Source organism: Tachysurus fulvidraco, chromosome 5 (genome assembly GCF_022655615.1).
Source record: "Tachysurus fulvidraco isolate hzauxx_2018 chromosome 5, HZAU_PFXX_2.0, whole genome shotgun sequence".
Classification (NCBI taxonomy): Eukaryota; Metazoa; Chordata; class Actinopteri; order Siluriformes; family Bagridae; genus Tachysurus; species Tachysurus fulvidraco.
Genome location: NC_062522.1, coordinates 14,636,139 through 14,662,160, shown reverse-complemented (window position 1 = coordinate 14,662,160; position 26,022 = coordinate 14,636,139). Strand labels below are relative to the sequence as shown.

The following is a 26,022-nucleotide window of genomic DNA, read 5'->3' as shown; positions in this document are numbered from 1 at the left end:
AGAGTTAGAAGACACCACGTCTAAAGCCCTTTATGACAAAACCTAAACATTTATAAAAGCCATTTCTGACCACTGACAGTTTGTCAAAATGTTATGGAAGTTTATGTTAAGTGACAAGAATTTTTTTGACATAAGGTTACATTATGACACTTCCCAGGCTGGATTTACATTAGAACGTGGTGACATCTGACTTTGCAGCTCAGTGTACAGGGGGACAATGTTAATGATGTGATGTGATTTGCCAAGTGAGGCATGATTTGGAAAATTAACAAAGGTGAGCACTTTTAAAAGACGTTCTTGTGATCGCAGTACTTTAACTTCAAACATTGACATGAACCTGCTATATAATAATATAATAATATATCAGGGACATTCCAAAACCAATATAATTATACATAATTATAATATAATTAGTTATATTGTTCGATTATTTAGGACAATGTCATGATGCCATCACCAGAGTTGTGTACAATATATTTCATCTGTCAACATCTTTGATGTTACACAGCCACCTCTCATGACACTTCTCCTGGCTGTAAGCAAATTCTTATACTGCTTATACCTAACAACCAGAACATCAGCAATCTGTAGATTGATCCGATGTCTGCTGAAAAAAATAACTTTCTTTACATGTATATATGTGTTAAACAAAAAGACTTAATGTATTAACCTCTAGGAAGATTACCCTAAAAGTACAGCATTATCTCCCATCATATTTAAACCCTTTTTTTTTACCACGTGTAACTGAATTCTCAAATCTGATTGGTCAGAAATTATATTGTTATATTAGTATGGCTTAGAATGTAGTTCCTGTTTTAACATGAACATGTACATGTTCATGTTGTAACATGTAACATTATAAAATAACAGCTTATACACAAGCAGATGAAACCCAAACAGAAAAAATTATGTGCTGAAGTATGGAAGGAGTCTCAGGTGTTATTGCTTTGTAACAATAATGGGAAAGTCTTTAGAAGAATTTACTCCTAGTTTCTCTGTAGGATGTGTGTGTGTGTGTGTGTGTGTGTGTGTGTGTGTGTGTGTGTGTGAGAGAGAGAGAGAGAGAGAGAGAGAGAGAGAGAGAGAGAGAGAGAGAGAATAATTTTATCGTGTCTATAATGTCTAAGTGTTGACTGGATAGAACAAACAGTATAAACAGAATACTGCAGATTACTGTGCATTTACACAAAAATAATCCCGTTCGACATAGTAACCATGCTGCTACCTCTAAACTTTGACTTGACCGGTGTTCAGAACTTTGTTTCTAAACTTTGACTTGACCGGTGTGCAAAAGTCAGTAAAGGACTCATTAGCACTTTAAAGTACATGGATATGAAACAATTTGGTGACTATGAGTAAAATCTAGATTCTGTTCTAGATTTTTAGATAACTTAGATAGTGAACAAGCCTGCGTTAACCCCCTCGCTGGTTACACATGAGGACAAGATACATGTAATCTTGCCCCTGTTTTGATTGGCTGCTGTATTTGGTGCTGTAGATGTTGGTGTAACACAATGAAGTCTAGTAATATGAGATAAGGAAATGATTTGGAATCACCATCACTGGTTTATTTTTAGCTGTATGTTAATATATAAAACAAACATGTTAATACAAATGCTTATTTTACACTTTTCCACCACTTTCTCATCTTCAGTGTATGTAAATTGAACATCCAGCCATTTATTAAAAAATTAGGTGCATTTCTAACTATGACTACATGACACAGGGAAGAGGAGAATATCTAGCAAGCTAAGTTACACAGCTGTGTAGCCAAACTAATATATACTAAATATCTCCTATCTGTATTAGTTACATCTGTATAATGATGATGGAAAAAAATAAATGAAGGTTAGCAGTTAGTTTTTCATGGCTGATCGATGTAAGGTGTTTATCAATAAATCTTCTTGTATCTACATTTTCCAGCATCTCTTTCTGCTATGCATTAATAATCATACATCACGGATTAGTGGTTACGCTCGGCAGTGACATCACCCGTTTTTCACGTGCGTTTGTGCTTCAGCCGATCACTCACACTTAAGGTAAAATAACACCAGGTCCAGGCTGCAGTGAAACTGTGGCACATGATAGCAAACTAAATACAGAATACACAATAATAGCAACCGGTATTAAGCCATTTGAGGTACACAAGGTAAAAAATTCAATTAGGATTCAATGTGCTGCTTATCTTCAAGCAAGTTTGGGAAATACATTTGATCAGCGTGTGTGATTTAAATGAGCTTATATAGGTGGTGCAGGACATGGGAAGTTCAAATCTAGGACATGAACCGTAAGTTCAAATCTTAGGCCATGCCACAGGCATCTATTCCATGAGCCAAAATTGGCCATGCTCTCTATCTGTGTGGGAAGAATGACCTACACTTCTTTCCTGTCAATCACAGTGACTCTAGCCAATCACGGGTGTCTATGAGCTTGTGTCTGCAGAAAAAGAGCATGGATAGGGATTTAAAAATAAATAAATAAATAAATAAATAAATAAATAAATAGAATATTTATTATTAAACCTATTGGAATTGCAGATAAAAAATGACAGCAACCAATTTTGCAACAAAAGAAACTATTTATTTGGAATATGCATTACCAGTACAAATTAAGAGACCAGAAAACCTACACCTTGTTAGTTTTTTTCCTTCACAAAAACAAATTGGAACTGAAAAGACAATAATTTGTTGTTCCGGTTTTTATACATGTGCAGAGATCTTAAAAGTTAAAACTCAGCAAGAGAAAGTCTCCGCACTTTATATATATATTTATTTATATATATATTTATTTATTTGTTTATTTATTAAAAAAAAGAAGAGAAAAAAAAGAAACATTCAAAAACACTGCAGGATTTTTTTAAAGAACAAAAAACATGCAACAAAGTAAACATTTGATGTTTTACAAATTGCCTCGTATGCAAAAACTAAAAGCATCATTACATGAAGCTTTCAACAATACGCTGAAACTGGGCAGGCGATGAGACACGCGCGTGTGTGTGTGTGTGTGTGTGTGTGTGTGCATGTGTGTTTGTGTGTGTGAATGATGGTTCAGGGTTATGATGTCACTCTTCAACCCAGATTTGACCAACTGTGTTTGTGTGTGAATGGATGGAGTTTAGCACTTATTTATTTAACTCGAACACACACAGTGATTCGACTCATTATCTAGCAACTAGGTTTAGAAGGTGTGTTAAACTCCATATATACAAACTCCATATATACTCTGGGTTAGAACAAATCAGCACAGATGTTTATTATTGAATCTAGCTTAGCATTAGATGGTACGTCTAAGCGAATAGTCTACACTAACACTTGCTAGTAGGCTTTCTTGACGAGGGAATAATAGAATAACCGCTAGAATAATAATAATAATCTATGCCGATGGAGCTGTTTTGGCTGGACCGGTCTGACTCATGTAGCCAAACAGCAGTGTCCCTGTGTGTCCAGAGTCCATCAGAGCTAGACGATTTGACAAAAAAAAAAAAAAAAAAAAAAAAAAGACATTTTCCTTCTTGGCAATACTGTCCCTTTAAAGGCCCATTTGCAGGTGTATTAGAGATCAGGAAATCAGTAAAGTGTCCTGGACTCTCGACACACAGAAATAAAGGGCCCTCTTTCTTAATGGGTGCTCATTATAAAATGTCATGATATGGCTTAGTGATGGATGGTGCATCTAACTAAATAAATTACAGCGCTTAATGTGACAAAAAGCTTTGTTGATTTGCTACAAGTAACACGATAGAATCATAATCGATGTGCGATGCACAACACACTTGAGTTTTTTTAGTGTGATAAGATTAGTGTGCAGTTATTCACTTTATTCTAAATTGGCCACAAGCCCCAGCCTTGTCACTTTGCTTTAGGAATATCATATCTATTATGTTGATCAAATCCTAAAAGATTTCTTAAAGACACAGCCTGCCCATCAGAGACCTGGTTCACGCTAATATGAAGCACAAGATGTATCGTTTTTATACTCTGTTTAAAAGAGCAAAATAAGAATAAAAAGGTGCACATCTACGTACATAGCGCATTCTTGGGCTAATTCACATTATGCTAAAGCAAGAACACACAAAAATAAAGAAAAATGTAACAGAGCTGAAGCTAAAAAGAAAAGCGCGTTAGGCTATTCACAACATGACGACGTAAAAATATACGCAAATGTTTTCTGCATTTTTGTGCCATGTTTTCTTTCGACAAACACTACTGAATTCGGACTGCATTTTTGGTTTTGTATACGAAGAACTGGCGCTTTCGCTAAGAAACAAGCCCAGATACAGAAGATAGTACATAATTTACAACGTGGACATAGGTTAAAATGATGATGATGATAAACAAAATAGACATGTCTGCTGTTTTTGGTATCAAAGTAATGACAGATACGTGAGATATTATCACCAAGAAAGACCAGAAACTAAAAGCAAAGTTGTTCTCCAATGGGGTGATTTACAGTAGTTCTTGGATTAAAAAAATGGCATAAAATGTAAATGATAAAGTGACTTCACAACAGTCACACATCAAATTTATTAGAAAAATCTGGTTAGATCTATGTAGCCATGAAGACCTCTGCTGTTTTCTGTGTTATTTTCTGTTTTTCTAAAAAAGAAAAATATTCCATAAATCAATCATATAGACAAATTTACTGTATTTTCCGGACTATAAGCCACTCTGGAGATGCACCCTCCTCAATATGTAACTCCATTTTGTAAGCCGCATTTAAGTAGTGGCATTTGTCCTGTCAGTGTTGCCGTAGGTTAGCACTCTAATATTGCTGATTCCTGCTTCTTGTTGAAATGTTAGGTTAGCACCAAGCTATTGGTAGTGTACCATACAGTCATATAAAACAGATACCTGTATGAAACTCTATTCATGTCACAGTTTTACAGTTAATCATAAAATGAATCAAGACTGTACAGTAAGTATTCTTCTCTCAGTCACAATGCTAACCATTCTGCTGCCATCAAATAAATCATCTAATCTTGAACCATAACCAAAAACTAAAATCAGAGCACCATCACGAGGGTTAAAAACATCTTATAGTCTGTAAAATACAGTAGCTTTAAAGTTCGCATTATTTCAAATCTATTTCAGCTTATTACAGAAGGGATTTTGGTTCACAGCAGCATTTGGCTCGTCCTTATAACTGATGCTGTTGGTTTTTTGATTTTAATCACAATAAACTGGTGAATCTTAACTTCTTAATCTGCGAAGGCCTTTCGGCATTGTCACTGGTGGAGATTATACACAGAAAGCAACAAAAATGTTTTTTTTTGTTTTTGTTTTTTTAAAGAAAAGAGGTTTTTAGGAATCAAAGACAAGCAATGTATGTATAGCCTAATTAAAAATCAATTTCAAGTTACATGATGGAGAGAGAGACTGAGATACAAAATATGTCTTTATAATACAGTATGTCCCTATATTACAACATGAAGATATGATCACGTCAAATGAACATGCAAATCATGAGTGTTAAAATGTAGAAAAATACTTTGGCACTATGGATACAGAAAATGTTCAAGAATTCTTACCATGATAAAAATGTGATAAGGTTTTGATATGGAAAATGGGGCATTATATGCACCAGCATTTCTGTTTTAGAAATCAGTTTATTATGATTTGTTATTTATATTGTTTATCTAAGAGGTAGTGTGATCGGACATATTAACCCCTTCAGACCCCATCTCCATTCGTAGATTTTGTTTAAAGGATTTTTTTTTTATTCAATCCATGAGGAGCTGCATCGAAATACTTTTTAAGACTGAAAACTATTTAATGAAGAAGAATTAGAGTTAATTATAATTGAGGATAGAAAAAAAATGATCTGAAGGGGTTAATACAAATTGAGGGCTGTATTTGAGAACAGAAATCTGTGTGTGTGTGTTTGGGTGAAATAAAATACAGAGACCCAGCTTAGTGAGTGCATTATTTAAACCTAGTGATGAACGACTGAGAGTGACGGAACAAAAAGAGAGTCCATGGTTTGTGCAGTAGTGAGGGAAGGAGAAGGAGTGAGGTGATGAGGGGATCAGTTAGAGGTGTCAGAGTGAACACTCCCGGGTCCTTCTGTGGGTGAGGTCACTGAGGAGGGGGTAGTAGCATCCTGCCATCCACCGTTAGCCTGTGGAAGAAGTGACAGAAAAAGTTAAGAAACTATTATTGCATGTGGTGATAATTTATTATATAATACCAATCAGAAAATCATGTGACATCACTGCAATGCATAAGTTCTTGCAGTTACAACTCAAGAGCTACAGTTAATGTTCACATCACATAAAATGTCTCAGAATCTTAGTGACTTTAACCGTGACATGGTTGTTGGTGCCAATGGGCTGGTCTGAGTATTTAAAAAACTGCTGAGTTCCTGGGATCTCCTGATCTCCAAAAATATACAATAGAATTTACACAAACCAATGCAAACAAACAAACAAACAAACAAACAAAAAAAACTATTCGATTTTACAGTGATTCCACAGGTGGAAACATCTTTTTAAAGACAGCCATCAGAGGAGAATGAGCAGATTGCATTGAGCTGGCAAAGTCTTTTTATGGTGGTTCAAACAATCAGTCTTTACAAGCATGTACATCACACGGACCTTGGCCAGCTTCAAGAACAGAAACAATTTACATGTTTGATAGATAGATAGATAGATAGATAGATAGATAGATAGATAGATAGATAGATAGATAGATAGACAGACAGATAGCTGGATAGCTAGACAGATAGATATATATACAGTCAGATAGCTAGATAGCTAGACAGATAGACAAGTAGATAGATAAAATAGAGGAAATACTGCTTTACTGCTGAGAATATAAATATACCGTGTTTGCTTTTCCCAGGAAGATGGGAAGCACTGCAGACGTGTAATACGGGACAGAGTTAAATGCTTGTCACTTTCACTGACACACACCATAATACTGAGCTGGGATGAAGTGGCCCACCATATAACACTCCCAGAAGAAACAAAGAAGGAAGCGGTGGTGGAAAATTATGACATTTGGAGATTGAAATGAAAACACAATGCGAGGCGCAGAAGCCATTTCTCCTTTTGCAGACAGGCCTGCTAAAGAGCATTTGGGGATATTAATAGCAAAAAGGCTGGAAATGGCAGCCGGCAGCCACTCAGCTCCAAGCCTGTTATTTAGAGCCAAGGCAGTCTGTAATCAAACAAAATGGAGGAGAGCAGAAAAAGATCTTAAAACGTGTTCGGTTACGGTGCCACGTTCCTATTTTCTACTGAAGGCATAATTACTGCTATAAAACGCTACATGAGCCATTATCAACACAGCGAACAAAGAGGGAAATCACTTGTCTGAAAAAGATTCCTCATCTTTAGACTTTAAATCGGCTTTTAGCACAAAGTCATTTCTGTCGTTTGTGAAATAAGGACTCTACTTCCACCTGCATATAAACAAGTGTATGATTAAATAAATGTTTAATCATTTAAAAAAAGCATGCAAATATTTGTGTGTTGTGGATTGTCGCTAAAAATATGAAAAATAAATAATTTTTTTTTATCAAAAAATGATTTTTATTACATGTGATGATGTTCAGGTCTGCCTCAATAAAGTGAGTACATCACTAAATGCAGCTTTAAATACTGACATTAAAATCTAAAAAAAACAGACATTTCGGGATTTCAGATTTAATTGTTGCAGTAAAACTGCTGTTAAATTTAAAGGCCACTGAGCGTGAACATGTGAGTGATATGCAGATGTAAAGGATCAGTTAATTTTATTTACCTTTTAATTTGGATATCAAATAAGTAATTCTGTCACATCTGTTAGTAAAAGTGGAATTTATTTTTATATCAGGTTGTGGGAAACAATAAATGATTTAAAGATCCTTTATTTTATCTTTTATAAAAGCATTAAAAAAAGCATGCTCAGACAGTCGATCTGGAATACACCAGAACTTGTTCAAATATTTATACTATGAAAAATCTGCCTTCTTTTTTGGTTATAAGAAAAATCAAATATGAACTCATTTTTACATCTCTCCAATTCCCTTGGAATGGCACAGAGTGAAGGAAGCAGAAGGACTGGTTGGGATTTGAATACATCCGTGTTCTTTCTTATGGAACGGATTCGATCTCATTAGCATATAGCAGAATGCGGGCCAAGACATGGCAGCACAGCCGTTGACCTTACTCCTCCTTGTCCTCTCTTTCTACCCCCCTTCGCTCTCTTACGCTGTCAGGGCCATTAGCTCTGCGCGAATGTGATCTGAGCAATGTGCTTGGATTGCTGTCCCAAGTCCGCACTCGGCTCCCTGTGTGTCTGTCTGATCGATTTTCCCCTTTACCACATGGCTTGTCGCTGTGAATTTTGCGACCGCACCAAAACCCCAGCAGCAGCTCCCGCCAGAAAGGAAATAAATAATTAAATTAGGGAGATGATGAGAGGGACAACAAAGGCGGTAAAGATAGAGGGCCACAAGCTTAGATTTAATTTTAGCATTAACATATAGTATTTTCCTTATAGTCTTTTTAGTTAGCATTTGTGCAGCTATGAAGTCTCACCTGTTCACAGCACACACACACAACACACACACTGCTCGGCGTGGCACATGTCAGTGCAGGTGTTTGTAAAGCTCATATTGGACATGACGGGTGTGTCCGAGCCCTGTGGCGTTAACAACATGCAGCCGATCACACCGGGTGACTGTGGATCAGACATGTTCCACTAAGTGCCATTCCTAGCCCTATGGCTTTAAAATAATTGTTAGAGGGCACAGGAAAGAAATGTAATTTTTTTGTTTTCTTACACTGATGCCCTGCGGACTGTACATCTGGTTGGCTGTGAGGCCATCACTGTATCCTCCTGTCTGACTGATAACATGGCGAAGGGTATCCACCTGAAAATGCACAATAAACAACATAACAAGGTCAGATCAGAAACCCTCATACACACAAATAAACAAAGCAAGGTCGATGAGAAAGCACGAGCAGCAAAACAAAACTTAACAGAAAAAAGCACAAGGTCAGACAACACGCAGCAATGAGTGAGACAAAGAAAACAACAATTCAAAGTAAACACAACCACATAAACAATGTAAACACAGAGAAGTATCTAAAATGGAGACAAATGAAAAGAGTAAAACAGAACATCTGCATAATTCTTGTGGCAGTGAGTCAAGGTGACTGGACTTTTGTTCTAATCGTAAAGACATTCATCGTTCATCGTTGTGAAGTTAAAGTTACGACAGTGCTGCTTATGATATGTTGCTTTTTTAACGTCTGCAATTTTATTATGAACATTGATGTTGCACGGTAGAGTTATTATTGCTTAAAGGTACTGTGTATCTTTAAACCCAATATTTTAATATTTATCAAATATTGATATTTTAATTATTTATTGATATTTTAAATATATTAAGATTTAATATTTTATTGAAAAATAATATTGTTAATTATGACACATTTTTCAGCACCTGTTGTGAAAGTAATCTCTGTAATCATGGCAGTAGTTGTTTGAAACGTTTGTAAGAGAGGATGTCCCGTTATTAGCTAATAATGAGCATAAATAGATGGAAGTAAATACTCATAGTTAGTACTGGCTCAGTACATTCCAAATAACATGATACCAGTTTCAGACTTGCTTGTCTACATGTAAATATTTGCTCCCTGTAGCCTGCTCTTGTCTTTAGAGTATTCTTTATTAGAGTAAATATCCAGCTGATGTAGTGACCAGTCTGATGTGTACTGTACCTGCGACTGCACGTTGGCTCCCACTTGAGCCCCCTGGTATGAATCGCCATTCATAGACTGCACACTCATAAACAAATCACCAGAGTTGGACATGTTAAAAGAGCCAGCAGAACCTAAGAGCAGAGAAGGAAGAGAGAAAAGAGGAAAAAGAAGCAGCAGCACAAAGACCACAGAGAGAGAGAGAGAGAGAGAGAGAGAGAGAGAGAGAGAGAGAGAGAGAGAGAGAGAGAGAGAGAGAGAGAGAGAGAGAGAGAGAGAGAGAAAGAGAGAGAGAGATGGAGAAAAAGAGGGAGAGAGAGCAAGAGAGAGACAGAGAGAGAGACAGAGAGAGAGAGAGATAGAGAGAGAGAAAGAGAGAGCAAGAGGTAGAGAGAGGAGAAGGAGAAAAAGCACATGCGGAAGTACAGTTAGACAAGCGTAACAGAGCAGAGAGAATGAGCAGCCCATAGAGAGCAGAGCATCAGCACTAAGGCTGAGCAAGAGATAACACTGTAAGGCAGGTTTAAAGCAAGAGCAGGCAACTTGTAGTGTTAGCTAGCTAATGAAAGTACTTGTCCTACATACGCTGCTGTTTAAAAAATTTAAAGCAAGCCCAGAATGGATTTCAGTGAAATTTAAATCCTTGTAAAACAGGATTACAATGCATTTTACATTTTTATTCAAACATGATAACCTCAATTCAACCAATAACAGCTCACACTCATCCTCATGACTAATAAAACATTGCAGAAAGGTTTATGAAGTGACTACCATGCTGCGTGCAGCTCTGTCTGTGAACCAAAACACATAAAAGTAAAACTGAGGAAGAATGACCTCTGTTAGAGTCTTTCATGGTTTTTGGGACAAATGGCTGATTTGAACAGCACAGGAGTGGTGATAAAAGTAAGTAATCCCAAGAGTACTGCTATACTTACACAATTTACATGCTCAATATCTTTGAACATGTGCCTATTTTATGTACAATGGTGCTGTCAACTGACCAGTAAAATCATTACATGTATTCTCTCATAAGCTTCATTTACACTTTGTCATTTTGAGTGCCTTTAGTACAAATGATTTACTGTCAGATTTGTTCAAACCACAAACCACCTCGACACATTTTAGCCACGTTGCACGTTACGGTGTAAAATACGTCTTACTCTCCAAGCCACATTTGACAACGCACAAGTTCTGTGAATGCAGATGTTCGTTTTTTTTTATGTTAACGTGATTAACCACAGCACAAAACATCATGATGAGGAATTCAGAAAACATCTAAAAACACTGAACAAGACTGCAGGTTTTTGAAAGTAATGAGATAATTGAAAATATGATCACTGACTGGAAAGAAACAGTTTGAGTACAAATGTAAATACATGTGAAGAATATGTTATCAGGATACAATCAAAGTGCATGAAATGACAGGTGTAAATGGGGTAATAAATTTAAATCTGACACATATTCTTTATCAACCATTTAAGAGGCAATTTTAACGCCAAGCTCTAAATGAGCTCTAAATGCTGAGCTCTAAATGATTTCTGAGTTCTTAGAGTTAAAGAAAAAGAAGTGCTGTGTGCTAGACAAATGAAAATATTGCTGGAAATCCATAGACATATTTATAAATCCTATTTTGACTGAAAGAATGAGGCAGGTCTCAGGTGTGTATAAGCCGAAGGCAATTACACTTAACTTGTGTTAAGTTCAACCTTTATCTATTGGACTACTGAGAGTCACTTCTGCAGCTGCAAAAATAAAGTGTATTGAATCATGTAATAATGTGATGTGGGATAATGTGTGATTAACTGTGAGATGTGCATGTATATTTGCCCACCTGCTGAGTTGGGGGTGGAGGGGGAATTTGCCTGGCTGCCGTGAGCTGACACGCTGGCCGCATTCACTGCAGTTCTGGCTGCATACATGTTGGCTTCCTCCTGAAACTTTCCAATGTTCTTCTTATACCGGATTCGTTTGTTTCCGAACCAGTTAGACACCTGGACCAAAACATGAACAACTTTACATGGTCAAAAAAAGTTGCTTTAAATCTATTTTTTACTGAAAGTGGAACAATATGTGCTTGCCATAGCCTCTCTATCAAATCTGACAAAAAGGATTTATGGCTTACTTTTTTACAGTGATGATGTTCAGAAGGCATTTGGACTCAAAAAGGAACAAAGTGAAATGAAGCCGTTTAAAATGACTGCTAATCTGAGCCAAAAACTTGATGTTAGCGGTTGTCCCAATCCTCAATCTTAAATTTACACTCTGTCAGATTTAGAGTTTCACTAAATCAGAAAGTGAGGTAATTCCACAACTGCTGACTGCTACAATTCATCATTCGGAGGAAGAACACTTAATGGCAACCCGAATGAAACAAATCAACATACAGTAATTAATCAAGTAGACTATCTATTTCAAACCTGACCATAATGGCTTTGATCAGTACTGTAATGATGCATGCCAAGATGAGAGTCAGAAAATATGTCACAGCACTGTGAGCCTGACGTGCTGTTTGCTGATTTTCTATTTGGCCTACTGTATCTGCAATACAAGTTTGCATCAAGCTGTGAGTTGCTGGTGTTTACCGTGAAGTCCCCAAAGGAAATCTCTACAGTGGCCTGAACGATCATCAGAATGATCAACAGTCAACATATACTGATCATTGGTTAGATTATGTTTTATTCAGTATAAGCTATACTGAACATTTTAAAATACATTCAGCACCATATGTCTATAAATGACCTAGTCTGTGGAAAAATAAACGGAATATTGCTAACTACTTAACAGAATTGAGGCTTGATAAAATTTAATGAAGCTTTTCTAAGCATAGAAATACCAAACTGTCAATAATGCAGAACACAGATGGCAGGTTTATCTCTCTCTCTCTCTCTCTCTCTCTCTCTCTCTCTCTCTCTCTCTCTCTCTCTCTGTGTGTGTACCACAACAACGGTGTACATAACAAAGAAAACCACAGACAAATACGGGACTCCTCCACATACAGAACCCTGCCTATGAAGGGGTGAAGAATGCAAACGCTACCACAGCAAACTCACATTAGTGTCAGAATAAAAAAGATAGCCAATAACAATCTCATTAAGTCACTCCATCTGCAGCTAGCTATCATCAAGGACTATGACGGCACGGATCCGTCCTCACACGCACTAACACCCATTACCGCTAATACACTCCCAGATGAAGCTGTGCGGATAAAGGCTCGTGCTAATGATAAACAACATTAAAATGTAAACCAAATCAATCCTGTGGAAACACCCCCCCACACCCTCATAGACAGCGGCTAAACGTGTTTCTTTATTGCAAAATGGCACCAGACGCGCTCAACCAATCATTCTGAGCAGAGTCTGTTTGAGAACGGCACCCAGATGCATCGTCAAATTATGTCACCCCGGATTCATTAAGAGTTTTTTTTTGTTGCGCATCGTCCATTTAACATAAGCAGGTGCAGAATATTCACGTGCAGCAACACAGGTGTTCATAATCGAGGATCATTACATATGGGCTAACACACTAAGCAATTATAGGTGCTCTATACAGAAAGTGAGCAGCTTTTTAAACATCCATACACACATGTAGCAATGATAGTTAAAATGATTTACAGTATGTATATATAACTGGTTAAAAAAAGCAATCTGTAAAATCAGTAAAATCATATTGCATTAATGTGAAACACAAATATAATGTAAAAGTATACAGTGGTAGTATACTGTAGTTTACTATTGTTTATACATACAGTAATGAATAAAGCTTTATACAGTGTTATTTGTCACAGAAAAGGTAAGTGCCTTGGTTGTGCACAAGACCTAGATTGGCAATCTCCATATGTTACCCAAACATTTAGATATAATATATAAGAGCAGGCAGTTACAAGCAGAGAAACAAGTCCAATTCAGAACATAGATTGTAAAAATAGCAAACTCATCCTTGTTTTATTTAGCTAGTGTTATAATTAACTACTATTTTAATGGCTTTGTCTCTGAGGGTGTTCTCATTTTGTTCGTGTCACTTTTAATTTAGCAATGTCTATGCACTGTCACCTATGAGTAATTATTTTTTTGCACAATTAAAATTCTAAGTTTAATTGTGTTAGCAAAGCACAAATGTAGGCCTAACATAAACTATTATTTATAATTATGATTTATGATCATGGATGTTCTATCACAAGATCAGACTTAGAGCTTTATTTATTTATTTATTTTTTTACCAGATCTGCTTTAGCAGTCTCTCAATATAAGAAAATAATGTACCCATGCCAGCTAAGGCAGGTTATTCTATTAGAGAGGATACATTGATGTAAGTAGAGTGTAAATGCTAAATCAAATTTATAATTAAGAACTTGATTGGTCAAGAAAGCAGAATCTACCTGGGAGACAGTGATAGAGCATTTCTTGGCCAGCTCCTCCTTGGCCTCCTCACTGGGATACGGATTACTTAGGTGGGAGTAGAAGTACTCGTTCAGGATCTCGGTGGCCTGTTTGTTGAAGTTTCGTCTTTTCCTCCTGTGAAGAAGGAGCAGGGAGAGCGAGAGAGATGACATGTTTTGGGATTCAGAAGAAGTTTGACTTGTGCAACTGAATACTAATGTTACCTCATCTAATAACAGATCCTCTCCCTCTGCATTTTGTTCATGGCTTTATTGCATATGCAAGTTATGTTTGGCATGCATGTTGGGATATCGTTGGCAAAAACATGTGCCACTTCGCATTCAGAACATTTTATTATTCACGCAGAAGCACAGTACAGGCTTCTCACACGTGCTGAAGGAGCTTTAAAAGCTTTGGAGGAGCGGAAGGCAGTGGTGGGTGCCAGCTTTGCTCATCTCCTGGGTTAAGAGTGTGTGAATGTGGCATGTCTCATGGGGGCTTTGCATATGCAGCGGTGAACCCTGCAAGCTTCTCCCCCGCAACACAGAGCGAGACGATTTCCTACCCACAAAGCCCCTCTTCACCATATGTAAATGAGCACAGCATGGTCTCAGCCCGCGAAAGAATTAAGCTGAAGAACTGAGCAGGCAGGAGTGGGGAGGGAGAGACTTGCCACCATCATTTGCAGTAGAATGGATAGTGCATGGTGAAAAGGGAGCGAGATGCTCATTTAAATGTTATGCCTTCAACTCAAGGCTTCCAGTGTGATTTATCCTCAAAGAAATATATGCAAATCCCAGGCATGCATCAAAGGGAACAAGTGATTACATTAAAGGAGGAAAGCACTGCATACTCTTTGGCATGTAGAGGCTCGTATATGGATCGGACCTCAGGAACAGTGCAATGCAAACCTGCACAATTAAACTGCACGAGTGTTAGGCTTACATAGATATGCCTGTCACAGGGAACAGGCAGTTATGAAGAGAGATGGAGTGGTGGCAACAGTCAGTGCCTGGATGTGAGCTATTGTATACACTAATACATAAAAGAAGCTAAACAACGTTATCATTGTATGCAGACACAGACAGTAACACCTACACACTCAGAAGGAAGTATAAATGACTGCAAACCATATGCATGGGGGACTCCATTTAATCAGTTATGAGAAGCTCATTTAATTTGTTTGTTTTTCTCAGTAATACAAAACTGAATTATGTGTTTTTAGCAGTTTTGAAAGCGTCTCTCTGAATAACCGGTTGTAAAAAAATAACCGGTTGTAAAAATGTAACACGTACACAAACTAACACATTGTCTTGTATCAAATCATAGCAGTTTTTGATAAGTGATGAAATGACAGACCTGGCATCGAGGAAGCGGGAGCGGAGGATCATGACTGCCTCGCAGGTGCTCTGCTTGAGCTGCATCTGGATGGAGCTGAACTTGCGGTGGATGATGCTGACCATGCGCTCGATCTCTTTGGGTGAGATAGGCCGTGTGCGCGACTGCTCTCGCAACAGGTTCATCACGTGAGTGGTAAACTCGTTACATGCCTTCAACAACAGAAAAAAAAACACACAAGATATATTTTATCTGTTGGAAAAGCTCAAATCAGATCGGATGAGATCCAGACATAGCGTAGACATAAGGTGAACTTAAGTAGTTGCTCATAATATTCTTTTTGACAGTATCATGGGTTTCAGTAGTGCTTTTACAACAATTTCCTGCCTTTTTCCTTATTTCATTTTATGTATGAATGTATGTATGTATGTACAGTATGTATGTATGTATGTATGTATGTATGTATGTATGTATGTAGGTATGCATGTATGTATGTATGTATGTATGTATGTATGTATGTACGTATGTATGTACAGTATGTATGTATGTACAATATGTATGTATGTATGTATGCATGTATGTACAGTATGTATGTATGTACGGTATGTATGTATGTATGTATGTATGTATGCATGTATGTATGTACAGTATCTATGTATGTAGGTATGTATGTATGTATGTACAGCATGTATGTATGTACAGTATGTATGTACAGTATGTATGTATGTTTGTATGTATGTATGTATGTATGTATGTGGTGGCAAATCATGAAATCCTGGAGGGAATGATAAACGATATTCATGAATGCACTGTGTCCCAAAAGTCTTTTTAAGTAGGAAATATTAAAACTTTTTTGCAAATGGTCTTCCACAAATTTTCCTAGATTATTTTAGCTTTCTTAAGCCTTTAACAATGCCTTTGAAAAAAGAGAACATACTGGGGTACCAGGAAAAGATATAGTACAAACACCATTTAAACTTAACAGATGTGTTAACATGAATTCATCAGGAGCTGATGATGCTTGTGTTCAGAGGACTTACTAACATTTTGCTAAGTGTTAAGTGTCCAATGCTATTTTAAAAAAATCTTCAGAATAACTCAGAAGATTTGTTTGTGTGTGTGTGTGTGTGTGTGTGTGTGTGTGTGTGTGTGCGTGCGTGCGTGCGTGCGTGCGTGCGTGCGTGCGTGCGTGTGTGTGTGAGTGAATATGTCATTTATAAGGTGGCTGTTTTATGATGGGCAGAGCTAGTACTGTAGGTGGGAATTGGCAAATGACCAAATTGAGTAAAAATGAAGAAAGCCTATCCATCTATTTCACTGTATTGTCTCACTTCTATGGGTTGCCAAACTTAAAGCCATTTGGCAAAACTAAACAAAGTGAGCGAAGTACTTAATGCATTGCTGTGTTGCAGGCTCAATTTCAGAATGGCTTTACTGGCACAAGAGCACTAGCAGAGAGCAACACAAAGCAGCAACACTGTGAAAAAACAGGCAGATCAGAAGACAAAAAAGACTGATGGAAAGCTAAAGGAAATCTGGTTGGTCAAGTGGTGCATGTGTGTGTGTTTATTATATTTTGGAAGACAGTCTACTGCCCCAGTGTGTGACAGGTTTGAATGCCTTTCTCTGAATGGACACCTGGCCTCTTCCCAGCATGCACTTGAGCGAGTCAGACCTTCCTTTACTGTCCCGTCCATCACTGTGGAGATCCTCTGTTGTGAATAAGACAGCTTCTTTTACTGTCTGAATAGTGTGAGATGACTTCTCTACTGTAACACTGAACGTGTGACATCTCTTCTACTGCACTCATACAGAAAGACAGCTCCTTTACTGTGATGACAGAGTGAGACAGTTTCTCTATGGATACTGATAGTTTGAACCAACTTCTGTACTGTACTGATAAAGACCGAGACCTCTATTGTACTCAAAATGAGCCAGCTCCAGCTTCACACATGTGAAACTTCAGTATTGTTCTTTGGAGAGTAAGACAGTTATGCAGCTCTGTAACCGCACTTTTGGAGAGGGAGACAGTTATGGAGCAAGTCTACTGCAGTGAAGAGCGAGATAGAACAGTACACTTTGTCTGATAGAAACTGACAAAAGGTTTTTAAAATGTGTTTTTATGTGTGTGTGAGAATAAAAGAATGTTATAGGCGTCTTGACTAATGGAAAGACCCGTTTTTCAACACGATAATCTACACGGCTCAGCAACAAAACCCATGTCAGTAATTAGCAATCTTTGCAGAACTTAGCAGACTGCTACAAACATTCTGCTCCTTCACATACTGATTATGGGACAGTATTCCATATGCACGTAGAAAGTGTTATAGTGTCTGAAACAGTGAGCATCAGTTTTCCATGTGAGATGCACTATTGCATGCACTTTGCATTCATGCAATTACTGACTAGAGCCTATCTGCTGCTATGTACAATGTGTCATCCCCCTATGCACTAAAAATGTCATTTGGGTGATTAGTCATTCTCAACGCATCATATATATATATATATATATATATATATATATATATATATATATATATATATATATATATATATATATATATATATATATTACATAAAGTCTATAAGTATATCCAGCACATAAGCACTGATGCATAAACAGTATTATTGGGCTGAGAGACAATCCACAAACCAAATTCCCACAAGCTTCAGTAGTGCTGCTGTCAGAAACTGACACGGAAAGGCTGGAGGAGGATTGCCACACACTACGCACAGGAGATTGATATATAGTCTCTAACTATACATGCAGGTGCAACAAAGATAAGTCTAATAAAGTAATCAATAGTGGTCAGTTTTTTTCCCCTTTTTAAAAGCCTGATGTGTAGGTGAAGTGACTGTGTACGTAATAAACCAGCATGGTTTATAGTTTCAAATAACTCTCCTTCTGTCTGTTTGCGCTGATGGTTTATTGACCATTGTATCACTTTTATTTTATTGTTTATTATCCTACTGAGTCATTGTTCATGTTTAACTGTCATGTATCACATGGTGTAATGATTCATTTAAAGCTGTAACTTTCAACCACTTTCCTTAAAATCTGAACCATTTAACTGTTTTATTGTTAGTTTAACTGCTTCTGTTTTATTTGTTTATTACTCATAATCCACATTTCAATGTGTACTTTTTCTTTAATACGTAACTCTTCTTAAATTAATTATCTTTCTTTAAAATTGAATTGAGTTGAACTCAAGTGAGAAACTCAATAGTGTGTTTTTCCACCCACCTGTATTTATTTGAATCTGGGCTTACTTACATCTGAACAGAAATACATTTTTATGCATTACTGTTTTTTAAATGACTAAGCATAAAAGGTTTTCTGCTTGGCTGAGGTGTAAAAGTTGATATATAGATAGAAAAGTAAACATTTAACATTGAAACAGTGTTTTAACATATCTGCTGTAGACAACATTACGGTTAGTGTACTAATTATGTGTACTACTCATTTATTCTTGGTGTACATTTTGAGCACACTACTTAGTACAGTAGTATGGCATTTCAAACCTAGTCCATGACTGTTTGGCTTGAGCCCTTTTGATGTACATTTTTAGGATATACAACAAAACAATAGTTCAAGGACATGTACGCCAACTTTTCTGAAAATCTCTTACTTGTTCATATTTCTCCAGTTCGGTGTGGTAAATCTGGCGGATCTGGGAGAGCTTGGCTCTATAATCAGAGTGTTCAGCTGAGTTATCAGCTCCGGCTCCTCCTGAAGCCGCTGCAGCGGCTGCGGCTGCAGCTGACCCACCCCCTTTCTCTGGCCCCGACACTCCTTCAGCCAACAGCATGTTGTCCAGTCTCATGAGCTGGGCATCGGGAGGCTCTTCTTCCTGGGCACCTCGGATACTCAGCACTGTAACAAAGCAAGCAGTGGAAGCCAGTAAAAAGCTGAACGCTGAAAGCGGTACAAGCTGAATGGACTGGTTTAGAGCTGGCAATGGATCTCAAGCTTCATCGATTCACAATTAATTTCTATGTATGAGAGGAAAGATTCACTGGACCTAAAATTAAAAAAAGGCAACAGTCAGCTTTACAGTGTTTTAGTGTGATGAAATAAAAGGGCACTTCGTTTCATTCATACTCTTCCCAGTGCCAGACAAAGTTCAATTAATAAAAACCTACTGCTTTTAACATGCCCTCATAGACTTTCCCTTCTTCAATCTGTCTAAGGCCATAAATCTCCTCCACTTCATTCTTGTTGCTGAGGAGGTCAAGTATGTTCCTGTTTACAATGCTACTACACAATCCCCTTATGTGTAAAGAGGGAATTTGTGTTATGTTGTTGATATGCACTTCCATGTTATGATGGGAAATTGCCAAGGGTGTATTAAGAACATTATGGGCATGCTGTGCAGAGACGTGAAACCTCCCTGTAGTTTTACTGTAATCCACTAGAGGGCTCTCATCACTCTCTCTTTTTATCTCCCTTTCTTTCTTACATATACACAAGTAAAAAGAGAAAGGTAGTTGCCATTTTCAACACACACACACATGTACCAGAATAATTACCAGACAGTCTTTTTCACTCATCCTTTTGATCTAGAAACACTTGCTCCATCCTTTCTAATGAGTGCATGGGGAAAGTGTACCCTATCTGAATTAGTCGATGGCAAGTCAAAGGTTGACGATCATTTCCTCATGAGGTTTGACGCCTCGCCAAAACATGGATTTGAGACTCCAGAGTCAAGTGCAGCACTTGAGTGTTAATGCTGATTATGCATGCCATTGTGCAGGAGTGAAAGGAGTAGAGTGAGAGAAGGGCACTTCATTAACACAGAGACAAAGCAAGCACTCGGTGCATTAACTCCAGACCGCGGTGTGGGGATCGGACAGCGTCGCGTGGGGTCAAGCTCAGTGGGAAAGAGTCCTGCTGTACTCCAGGAGGGGGGTAGGAGAGAGTGCTCTTTCTCTCTCTCTCTCCCCCCCCCCCCCCCCCCACACCCCCGCTTTTAAGTGTACTCATGCAAATTTAGAGACTGCTGGCGAGTGGGAGCGTTCAGGAGGTCATGTCTCGTGCACAGCATGGAGTCGAACAAGCTGCACCATGTTGCTGAGCCTTTTGGGAGAGAGGAACTGCACGTCCATCCTGTTTTATTAGAGCCTGAAACTGAATCTGACCTGATAAGGTAATTGGGACAGAGCCATGTTTTAGGGGAAAGGAAGCAGGGTTCATGGCACAATGTAACACAAACCCATAAACCGTGGTTTGGCAGAGCCTCTGACTAATAAAGAAAGGAAAAGACCTGAAGGTACTGTCACAACTATTAAAAATACCCCATAATATTTTAGAGATCCTGTCCAAGAGTAGGAGGTTTTACCCCAGCTACACAATTTATACAAAGAGTATGAAACCACACCTGGTTAAATACTATCAGAGGAACAGTTAAAACATTTACAGTATTCTCTGGACTATAACAGGCACCTGTCAAGTTTCTCTGTGTTTTTTAAAGCTGAAATCTATACTTATATTGTAATTGTATATTACATTGCTTTGTTGATTAAATCACAATGATGGTGCAAGAATTCAGTGTTCAAATTTGTCACCACTATAACTCACAAAAAAGGCTCACTGTTAAAGGTTTATTAGATAAAGATTGTGAACATGACCAACACTATAGACATACACACTGACACAGTAAGTAAAGACTAATGTCACTCATCATGCCATCCAGATTACACCAAATGAGACAGCCTTAAATAATAAGAAAACAACCCTTTCTTAATTTTTTTTTATTTAAAAGCGAGCTTCAGTGTATGCTTAGCCTGTAGCGCATTCTTTCAAACATAATTATAAAAGAATGCACTACTGCTAGTGCTGCCAATTAGACAGACCTGTGCTTCATAAACCCTGCACTCTTAGCCCTTAAAGTGTGATGCAAGTCTGATGCAAGCTGAATTACAGAGCAAACATCTCAAGCTTTACATCACGTCAGCCAGAGCAGTGTAGGGCAGCGTTTAGCTGAAACCCAAAGCCGAGAGAATTCTTCCCAAACGGGATAAACCGTCTAGACTGTTGAGTGAAAATGGAACATAAAAATTCCCCTCATTCGTACACCGTTCAGCCCGCATCTGCCAAGTCTCCTGTGTTTATTTTACTTGGCTGGAGGCCCGTTCACCATCGGCCTCTTAAAGAGCAAATCTGTTTGGGTCAGCGCAGGCAAGAAAATGTACAGTGCAACCCAATACACTCATTAGGGAAAAAACATATAGGACAAGATCAAAAGGAAGAATCAAAGAAGCTGTTGACATGAAATCTCTTGGAAATATATTATTATATGAGGTCATATAAAACCATGTTATGGAATCATGAAGAAAAAAAAAACACCAATAGTTTCACAAGGGTTGCACAGTTTGAAAACTAAACCCAGTCAGGCGAGGAATCAGAACTGAGTTGGGTTTAATAGCGCTCCACATGGCTGTATCTGCCTCTGCCAGTGAAAGCGCGTCTCTAAGCAGCTCTGCTGTTTGTTCGTGATTCCAAAGCAACAGCACAGCCAAGAAAAACCAGAGTGCAGCTGGAGAGCATCTGTGAGCCATGGCCACCATTCATCCACCGGTTTTTACGTCATGTTCAACTGACCACGCTTATTCAGTCTGTAGTGACAATATTGGTTTTAACATGCAGGCTTAGTAAGTGTGTGTGTGTATATATATTTATAAGTGTATATGTTGTAGTGCAAGAGCGAGTATGAAATGACTCGAATTACTAATACACCATATTATTTATCCTGTAAAGACACTTTATGTGGGACAACTCCCTATCTTTGACAATGTTCCATCATTGTTCTACCAGTGGTGTATTATGAATAACAGTCTACGAGGTAAAAGATGCATCCGAAAGGTACAAATGATATACTGTTAACAAAGCATGAAGCTTTGTTTTTGAGTTTAGTAAGACAGTGAACAGAAAGTTTACACTATACCTAATACTGTGATGTTATGTTACATTGGTGTTATTAATATATCTCTTGTACCAGTGTTCAGACAATATCTACCACTTTAGGTGCTCTCTGTAGAGAATTATATTTCAGTGGTCAAAAGTAATGTAATTAAGATTAGGAAGATTCATAAAAACATATTCAGTGAATTCTCTATTACACTTGCCATATGCTGTACAACTGTCTATACTTGTAATCTCCCAACCATGTCTAAGCAAGACAAATGATGATTTATCTCTTGCTTAACCTAAAGCATGTCATTAAAAGCATACAATATATTATCCTAAATAAATACAATTAAGGCTAAATGAGACAGAGAGAGCGCACAAGAGAGATGGAGGGTATTGTGCTTCCATAACTGTGGCTTTGCTGAAGGTCATAATTACACGATTCAGTGAGGGCCACTTTACTTCTTAATGGCAGCCTAATTGATTCCTCCTAATGTTTTCCAGCCTTGGCTCCATACTTTCTCTTCACCAGAACAACAGAGCGGTCTGAAACAAGCTGATCTGTTAGCTTACTGATCACTCTCTCTCTCTTTTTCTCTTTTTTTTCTTTCTCTCTCTTTCAGTCCTGATCTCTTTTCACATCATCTCTAACATAAGTAATTATTTCATTTTGTGAAATCTTGAGAAACAATTTGAGGGTTTCATTAGACATTTAAGTAAAAATGCTTCATACTTTGAGTTGTCTGTCCTCATTGTTCAGTGTCTTAACAGCAAATTAACCTGAGCAATTATTTGTTTATTCACAATCACTGGCTAGTTTTTAGCTTGGATGAATAGCACTTGTAACCAAGTACACTATATTATCCTGTCAATGGGGAAAATTTTTTGATTCATATCCCCCCTCCAGAGTGGCGAAACCTACCGAGGATGAAAGATTACACAATATTGTAAACTGATTGTAAACATTTTTAAATTCCAGCTCTATCCCTGCACATTGCAGGCAGATTTTTTGCCAAAAAGTAAAGTCTAAAGTAAAGTTGTAAAGTCTATTCTATTTAAAAGTTTTAGACAGTTTTTTCTAACCAACCTCAATTTGGAGGTGTTTTAAAGAACAAGGAAAACTTAGCTTCTGAATGAGACATGGCTGACTGTTAAGATACTGTTCACTGAGAACATGTAAAAGACAAATCTACAATGCTACTAATTATCATGATAAGGCAAAAGTAATATTGGCCCATCTATTCATGGTACAGCAAACTATCCGCACTGTGATGTGGACATCTCAGATGTGCATTACTGGATTTGGGTTTTACTAAGCCAGACGTGGCTGTACAAAAGGCCAAAACCATTGTTAGTTTTTACTTTGTAAAGCTGATAATCCAGAAAAAGATTATATAAAATGCAAGTCTGTGACATTTGTTCAACCTCTGCACATCTGGCCTTTTACAAATCAAATCAATATTTAATAAAAACCCGAGCCACAGGCTTAGTGCACGATGGATTTCTCTTTGCCGTCTGCTCATTTATCGGAGGCGATTCATTTCATTTCTTCGGGAAGCCGAGGGTTTTCTGAGGAACCCGTGAGAAATGGAAGGCCGGAGTAGAATTTATGCACCTTTTCCCGAGATGACTGCTTTTTTAAAATCCTGCCTACTTTTTTCCCTCCCTGCTGTGTTACTGTGCACTGCTGAATGTGCAGTGCTCCCAGTCGTCTGTGTTTTCCATTAACTAAACATTCAACATGGCTGCCTGCCTTGTGCCGAGGCTCCGTGGGATACTGAAATATTAACTGAAGTGCTATAAATGGGGCTAGCCATTGCTGAGGCTTAACGTTCCTTTTGTGGCAAGGCTTAATTGAACAAGCACGAGAAGCAAAGGCCGCTAATGTCCCTTATATGATTGAAACATTTCCAAGAGAAGGAGAGGGAGGCCAAAATGCAAACACTTGGCATCAGCTTCAAACTGCATTTCCCGTAGCCTTGTAACACTGACAGCACATCACAGCTCACAACGTTTAATTAGTATTACTAGCAGAATATGCAAGTGTGTAAGGTACAGTGCTTGCTTTAAGAGCTGGCCTGATGAGAATGAGGCCAGAAGAAAAAGGGGAAAATAGGTAAAAATTCCAAAGTGCCCCCAAACTGTGGTGCGATTTCTAGAGATTGGGCACGTCAGAGTATTCGATAAACTTCCTCAATTCGTTCTGCTTAGATAAAATAATCGATGACTTCAGTACATGACGCTGTAATATACATTTTATACCTCTTCTGAAAAATACGACCCTAATTCGATGAGATCTGCTCTTTATTTCATGTATATGTATTTCTGTGTGGTTAGCATGGTTATGTTACAAAATCACTTCCTCCTCAGTGCCATATGCTTTTTAGTGTTGTGCTCTTTGGAAAGATTTATTGTGTTTTATTATAAGTATTATTGTGTTTTATTATTGTGTGGCACATTAATAATCACCATATTTGTTGGTACAATCATCATGCCATGAATTTATCATATTATTCCAGGCATAAATATAAAACCACAAACCATAAATCAGAACAGGATTCCCAACACCCTCAAAAAATGTCTCCTATCAGTGATAAAAGAACTCAATCGATAAGCAAAGAGACAGTTTCGGCTTCGTCTCCAGCCCGTGGCGCCTAAATCTCATCCCGAGCTCTGAATGACGCTATAATAACAGCAAGAGACAGTCACAACACAACGTATTCACCTCCCCATACATCTCTTCCCATCAGATTAGCGCTGGGTAACACCAGTCTGTCAAAAGCCGCAACAGAGCTTAATCCGCTCCGAAGCTCGCAGCTCATGTTGACATAGCAATGCGGCGATGGGAGATGCTGATGTTTAATGAATGAATGTTAGGCTGTGCTGTCACTTTTAGGCAGATGTGACGCATGTGGACACGCATACACGTGCACACACACACACACACACACACACACACACACACACACACACACACACACACACACACACACACACACACACACTTTTGCATTTCAGTAGTAAAGTGGATAGTGAGTGACACACAGCAGCAAGTCAGCAATTACACATACCACAATGGCTCAAAATGGAAATATGCAACCTGCCTATTCAAATTTTGTACTGGAATTTGTTTCCGGACCCTGTGATAACATGCCACCTGGAAAAATTTCAAAACAACTCTATGAATCTGTAGCCCATTTTAGGTGTGGCAGCCAGTTGGCATTTCGACCAATATGAGTCAACTGAATTGTTGGACTTAAAATTTAAACAAACAAACAAACATATCTGCACATTTATTCTGTTAAGACTTAATATTGTAGTTAATTAATAGTCATCATTTCTAATACCGTTTTTATTTTCATTTTATTTTCCATTTCTTCCTTTAGAGCCAACTCTAATTAATCTTTACAAAAACCCAGTTTTTATATAAAATCTATCAATCATGAATAAGTATATTTGCTCAAATTCCCATCCTTAGTTACCACCATTACATAATATCTTTCTGTTCATGGTTAAAAAGCGTCATATTTGTTTTGCCCTAACTTTAAAACCACATTTAAATCATAGCTGTTCGGAATGTATTTTATAAAGCACTGTTGTTTAACATGTGTGTCGTATCTGTGCAACTTGTATGTAAAATAGCTCCATAATATAATATTTTGCCACGTTGCCCACACCAGGGCGTATATTTATAGTCAACAGAACTAATGTGT

General features: G+C 37.8%; 1 protein-coding gene across 4 annotated transcripts in view; it reads right to left on the bottom strand.

Moving 5' to 3' along the window:
- Positions 1-2,558: 2,558 nt before the first annotated feature.
- pbx1b (pre-B-cell leukemia homeobox 1b) overlaps positions 2,559-26,022 on the bottom strand; it is an 87,615-nt gene continuing 64,151 nt past the window's right edge. Inside the window, exons 3-9 of one of the 4 annotated variants that reach the window (XM_047813678.1) lie at positions 19,032-19,276; positions 15,424-15,620; positions 14,064-14,199; positions 11,520-11,679; positions 9,710-9,822; positions 8,767-8,856; positions 2,559-6,117 (exon numbers count right to left, since the gene is read on the bottom strand). In XM_047813678.1, coding sequence (XP_047669634.1) covers positions 6,025-6,117; positions 8,767-8,856; positions 9,710-9,822; positions 11,520-11,679; positions 14,064-14,199; positions 15,424-15,620; positions 19,032-19,276 — 1,034 coding nt within the window. In that variant the 3' untranslated portion in view covers positions 2,559-6,024. The remainder of the gene's footprint in view (positions 6,118-8,766; positions 8,857-9,709; positions 9,823-11,519; positions 11,680-14,063; positions 14,200-15,423; positions 15,621-19,031; positions 19,277-26,022) is intronic. The other 3 variants (XM_027146886.2, XM_047813679.1, XM_027146887.2) reach the window with 3 other exon arrangements.